The sequence below is a fragment of the Vigna unguiculata genome, chromosome 2, assembly GCF_004118075.2.
Source record: "Vigna unguiculata cultivar IT97K-499-35 chromosome 2, ASM411807v1, whole genome shotgun sequence".
Lineage (NCBI taxonomy): Eukaryota > Viridiplantae > Streptophyta > Magnoliopsida > Fabales > Fabaceae > Vigna > Vigna unguiculata.
The window spans coordinates 32,718,411-32,724,997 of record NC_040280.1 but is presented as its reverse complement, the minus strand read 5'-3'; the positions used below and the strand labels follow the sequence as shown (position 1 = coordinate 32,724,997).

Here is a 6,587-nt window from a genome sequence, read left to right as displayed (position 1 = left end):
ATATTTAATCCCGACAATATATAATATGTTAGGTACAATGTCTTTTAAAATATTAGTTTTTAAAATTTATGCTATTTATTGTTACTATTTTATTTTAAAGGTCAAAATTATTGATTCTAAGATTTGAAAAATATGATGGACGTTAACATTGAAATTATATTTTTTATAAAGAGAAAAAATGATGGTTTTGAAATAAATGAATAAAGTTGTTTAATGCAAGCTCTAAAATAAATCTAATCTTTAACAAAGGATAAAAAGCACTAGATGTAATTAAAAAATTAAAATCTTCAAGAAGTACAGATGGCAAAATATGATTGGATAGCGTTACATCATTTTGTGTCTACATTGCTCGTGAATTTTTATTTAATATTTGATATTAAAACAAAATATTAGAAGTTCTGTCCAAGAGCGAAAAGGAAGAACTTAGAAGAAGGAACCGAGGATTGTTTTTCCCCTTCCAATTCAGACCCTTCCATTCCAACCGGTACCTTCTTTCTTCTTCTGCGATTCCATTTCGTGTTTTCTTTTACTTTTTCATCCAATTTTGTATAGTTTCTTGGATCTGATTCCAAGTTAGGGCTTATCTTGGATTGGGGTTTCATTTTCAACATGCCCTTTCTTAATCGTTATAGCTTTCTTGTTTGATTCTTCTGTTTCATCCCAAATGCATTATATCTAGGGCAGATTAAATTAATTACACGGGCAATTGATAACTTGGGTTTTCAGATGTTGATTCAATCATTACATTGGCTTTATGCAGAGAAGAAATCATGAAGCTGAAAACATACGCTGGTCTCAGTTTCATTGCAACTCTGGCTATTATATATCATGCATTTAACAGTAGGGGTCAGTTTTATCCGGCAATGGTGTATCTCTCAACTTCCAAGATCAGTTTGGTGCTTCTTCTCAACATGGGTCTGGTCTTTATGTGTATTCTGTGGCAATTAACCAAGAAGATTTTCTTGGGTTCCCTCCGTGAGGCGGAGGTTGAGAGGTTAAACGAGCAATCGTGGAGGGAAGTCATGGAAATCCTCTTTGCAATCACCATTTTTAGGCAAGACTTCTCTGTAACATTTCTTGCGATGGTTACGGCATTGTTGTTGATCAAGGCTTTGCATTGGTTGGCTCAGAAGAGAGTCGAGTACATCGAGACCACTCCTTCAGTGCCCATGTTGTCACATGTCCGAATTGTATCTTTTATGGGGTTCCTTCTTCTCTTAGATAGCCTTTTCTTATACAGTTCATTGAAGCATTTGATAGAAACTTGGCAGGCCTCGGTTTCACTATTCTTTTGTTTCGAGTAAGCTTTCTTCTTCCTTTTCGAGTACTGCAGCTGAACTTTTAGTTTTTCGATAAGATATGTCATGAATTTCAGAATGCTGTTTATTTAACTTTTCTGTTTGACTTCGATTTGATTCAATCATGCGTAAATCCATTTAGTCCGTGTTGATATATGAATTTCACATTTTGGTTTAATTCTCAATAATCAAATTTCTTGTTTGACAAAGATAACTAATGATTGGTGAGAGGCCACATATATAATTCGTTTAAATGATGAAAATTTAGGTGTTTATCTGACAGAATATTTGTTTCTATCTCAGGTACATGATACTGGCAACCACCACCGTGTCAATTTTTGTAAAATATATTTTCTATGTTAGTGACATGCTTATGGAGGGACAATGGGAAAAGAAACCAGTCTTCACTTTTTACCTGGAACTCATTAGGGACTTGCTTCACTTGTCTATGTATATGTGCTTCTTTCTTGTAATCTTTGTGTAAGTGATAAATCAACTCTTTTATACATTTATTTATAGCAGTCTTCGTATGCATGCACTACACAAGTCATTAGTCACAGTATGTGTATTTGTATGACTCTCATTTACACGTGCATTTAGCCGTTGGACTGCACTTAGAAACAGATTCAATCATAATTGACAATGATACTAATAGTTTCTATATTTCATTAACATGTATACATTTGATTTATTTGCTTTTCCTGGTCATGCTATTTTGGTTAGATTATCCAATTAACATCCACTGGTTATATTTTCTCCTGTACTAACTTATAGTTGATCTATTAGAAACTATGGTATTCCCTTGCACCTTATACGGGAGCTGTATGAGACGTTTAGGAACTTCAAAGTCCGTGTTGCAGATTACATACGTTATCGTAAAATCACTTCAAATATGAATGATCGATTTCCAGATGCAACACCTGAAGAGCTTAATGCGTGAGTTATAACTTGTGACATTTCTCTTATTAATTTAATATTCATGCATATTGAATATAATAACTTAAATGGATATGCAGAAGTGATGCAACCTGCATTATCTGCCGTGAAGAGATGACTACAGCCAAGAAACTTATATGCGGACATCTCTTTCATGTTCATTGTCTCCGATCATGGCTGGAGCGGCAGCATACGTGCCCCACCTGCAGAGCCTTGGTTGTACCACCAGAAAATGGAACAACTGGAGCTGTAGGGCCGCAAGGATCACAGGCCGATGGTCAACGGCAAGGTAATTATATGATAATCACTCACTATTGTTAAACATTTTAGTTATGTACTTGATGTCAGAAGTGAACTGATCTTATTTCCAGAGGTACAGTGTGTTTGGAACCCAAAATGGACAACTAGAGTTGGAAGCATGATTCTGACTAATTGACACTTTTTCTATCTGCACCCTCCAACGTAGTTTTTACAATCATTTTAATTTTACCGTTTACTTTTGTAATGTGTAATTTATTTTTTATTCACCTGTGAAGACTTCCTCATTAATCTTTTAATGTTTCGTATGAAGCTCATAAAGATCCTATTATTTATTTATTTATATATATATATATATATATATATATATGTATGTATATATATTTTCTCTTAAAATATTTTGAGTGTAATATCTGTAAAGTTAAATAAGCATAGCAACACATGTAATTGTAAACATTGTGACTCTGCATGTGTGTTTGTGTATTATTTAATATTGTTTATTTTCACCTTGAACAGGAACTGGGGCAGGCGGAGAAAGCGCTGCTCAAAATGAGGCTACGGATAATTTGAGTCGACATCAAGCCAGACTCCAAGCTGCTGCTGCTGCTGCTTCCATATATGAGAAGTCTTATGTGTACCCTTCTGCAAATTCTTTTGTATGGTATGTCATTTCTGCTTGGACAATTAGGCAATAAGTCATTTGTGCTGTGTATTTTTTTTTTCGTTATTAATGTTATGAGGGGTTCTAGCAACACTCTAAAACTCTAAAATTTTCGGAACTACCAAGTTATGGGTGGGGTTCATCAAATAAGATGTGGGACTCCCAAATCTTAATTTCAACCTATATTGAGTGTTACACAATACTCAAAAACTATCCTATTGGTTGCTACGAGGCTTCCGCCTCTGATGCCTCAAAATATTGAATATAATCTTCAAAACTTGTTTGATATAGTGATGGTACTCTATATATTGAACAAAAGAGTTCTAATAAATTCGCGAAGCAAACTCTCTTGAGTTGGTTTTTACCCGAACTTTTCTTGTGCGTTTTTTTGTATGCATCCTTTCTTCTTTCTCTCATGGCTTATACATTTCTAACATTGGTATCAGAGTCAAATTAAAGTCTATCCTAGCGAACTTTCTTGGACATTCTATTTCACCTGATATCAGGCCGCTAACGGATCACCCATTAATTTCTAGTCCCACGCACGAGATGTATATATCTCGGCGTGAGGGGGTGTGTTGGAAGTCCTACATAAGGCAATTTCATAGTATATAAGTGAGGTGCAAACCTCACCTTACAAGTCGGTTTTGTGGGGTTGAGTTAGGCTTAAAGCCCACTTCTAACATATTGTCCTATCATTAACAAATCGTATAATTTAATTTTATTAATTCTTTTAAGTGGGGAACTTTGTATTACTTCTTTTAAATTTTTTAAAAATTTACTAATCAATATTTTTTTATGCAATGGGATTTACATCATATGTACAATAAATTTAATTTAATTATAAGTTACAAAAACCAACCCTTATTGCTTACACTACATGATTGGCTTGAAGAAAAAAAAAAAACAGGCCAAACAAGATAGGGCAAATAAGTGGACATCAATGAAAAAAATATTTGGGGAGTTGCGTGTTACTTTTCGTACAGTTTTTTAAAATTTAATAACCAATCTTTTTTTTTCATCCAAGTGGATGTACTTCTTATGTTCCATTAATTTTTTTATACTTTTCTAAACTTTATTTTCGAAACCTTTCCCAATTCAATTCTTTAGTTTTTTAACATAAGAATTTAACCAATGTTTTGCATTCTCCTCCTCCATACTAATGAAAGCCAATTCCATTTTTTTAGTTGGTTTGATTTTGCCACACTTCAAAACATCTCATGAAAACCAATTATCACTTTTAGGGACTAAAAATTGTATATTAAGTTGTAAGGTGAATTAATTCCACTTAGAAGGAATGCGGGGTTTTAAAGCCTGAAATATTTTGGTTAAGCCATTCCTTGAATTGGCCAAAATGACTGCTCTGAATTGTTAGTTTGACATGGCATGATAACGGTGCCGCTTTTTATCATTTAATTGACCCCTATAGTAGGGGAAAAATGGTTGCTATTTTGCTATTCGTTGAATGAGAGACTGGGACATGGACCACTTTGTTCTGCTTTGACAAAGCTACGGTTTGAGTGTGGAATATGAATTCTGATTTCTTTCAAAATTGCCATGTTATTTCCAAAGTGACTAGTTTGAAGTGAGAGTAGAGAATTCGTGAAAATCAGTTGAAGAAAACAAGAAAACAAAAATAACTAAGACGAGTTTTCAATTTTATGCTCTAAAGAACAGACTATGGAGAACATGTTTACCAAATAATTGGATAAAAAACAGTCACCCACAGTCTTGAAAACAAAAATATTTCAAGAATGATAGTCAATCATGCTTTTAATAGCTTGGTTTGTGCGTGAATCCAATTGAATATTGGTCTGATTTTGGAAAATATAAACTCTTAAAATTGATTTTATGCTTTGATATAGAAGTGTGATCTGTACAATTATTGTCTAAATGAGTTTGAATATAGTGCTTCACTGGTATAGAAATTGTATTTCCAGATCTGATTTGTTAATAATCATATTGTCCTTTGTGAAGTTTGTCGTATCACATTTTTCACTGATTATTGTTCCTCATTCGTTTGCTATAAGATGACTGATTAACAAGACAAAGTACCAATTTTGTCATCTCATTAAAAATTGATAATATTGAACTAGTCTAAAAATGTTTAATTTGATAAACCTCTTCTTAAACTGACAGTTCTCCTGGGTACACTCTCCATCCTCCGGTGACTGAATCTACTAATACAGACAGTAGTGGAGGGCAGACTTCCCGCGAACAAACACAAAGTCGGTTTCTTACCGCTTGTGGACCAACAAATGAATCTTATCCTCCAATGCAACACTTCCAATTTCTACCTTCCCAACCATATGCAGCCCTTGTGAATTATGGAAAAGGGTTTGAAAATGATCCAAATATCCCAAGCTCTCATCTGGAAGCTCATAGAAAACTCCTTCAATTCCAGATTCAGGTATGATGTGTTCTCTTTTCTCTTTACCAGCACAGTAAGTGGTATGTCATCTTGGGTTTACCTAAATATGAAAGGTCACCTTTGACAGTTATGATGAGCACCAAATGAATAGTCCTTTGTCCCGCATGCATACTAGATTCTGCTCCACCAAGATTTACTGATACTATTGTTTTAAATAACTTTCACAAAAATTAGGCTCTTGTAAGCACCGAGAGTAACGAATGAATGCATATAGATAGTTTGACTGCATCAATGTGGTCAGTTCATGGTTCCGATCACCGTGTAATTAAATTGTTTCATGAAAGATTATGTTTTCATTATTTAAATTAACACAAATCCCCCCGTCACCCCACAGATTCTGCAAAATCAGCTCGAGATTCTGCAGAAGACAAGGTCTGATAGTAGTGTAGATGAGGGCACATCTTCATCAGATAGCAGAGGCAAGAGTGTCATTTCCTCATCTGAATCTGGTCATGCTTATACTGAGGAGATTCAAGATGGAAAAGCGTAAGTTGGCTGTTTATTTCTGGTTGATGCCAGGAGGAGAGACTGTCAAATGTAGATATAGGAAGAAGAGAACATAGAAATCACAGCATTGCTCTAATGTGAAATCTGCTATTGGTGATATACTAATCTTGTAAATGCTTAGTGCCCTTAAAAATGATTTATTTTGGCTTTTTTTTTTTCTTGTTTTGTGGATTGTACGCTTATATTAGCCTTAAACAAACATCTTTTGATCAGAAAGTTTGGATTTATTGAGGCATATTGTTTCCCCTTTAAAGTGGGGGTGTCTCATCAATGTGAGGTATATTGTTTTCCTATTAAAGTAGGGATTTATTCCAGAAGAGAGACTTGTTTTAGAAATCAAAATAAATGTTTCTAGAGCATTACAATTTCAGGCAATGATTGAAACTCGGATATCAAATGTGTATTACTAGTATGTGGGTAAGGGTATGATTAGTTAGAAAAGTACATCCTTAATGGCACAATATTTGTTACTCTAGACATTTTTTTATCGATAAAA

At 34.1% G+C, this 6,587-nt stretch overlaps 1 protein-coding gene across 2 annotated transcripts; it reads left to right on the top strand.

The window, feature by feature from the left end:
- The first annotated feature begins 344 nt into the window (after window positions 1-344).
- Window positions 345-6,481, top strand: LOC114173840 (ERAD-associated E3 ubiquitin-protein ligase HRD1B). 2 transcript variants are annotated; one of them, XM_028058488.1, is made up of 8 exons: window positions 345-484; window positions 761-1,300; window positions 1,602-1,778; window positions 2,085-2,234; window positions 2,315-2,523; window positions 3,009-3,153; window positions 5,293-5,563; window positions 5,919-6,481. In XM_028058488.1, the coding sequence occupies exons 2-8, from the start codon at window positions 771-773 to the stop codon at window positions 6,072-6,074; spliced, it is 1,638 nt and encodes a 545-aa protein (XP_027914289.1). In that variant the 5' UTR covers window positions 345-484; window positions 761-770; the 3' UTR covers window positions 6,075-6,481. The 2 variants fall into 2 exon arrangements, with proteins under 2 accessions (XP_027914289.1, XP_027914290.1); XM_028058489.1 differs by having other exon boundaries at window positions 389-484; window positions 727-1,300.
- Window positions 6,482-6,587: the final 106 nt, after the last annotated feature.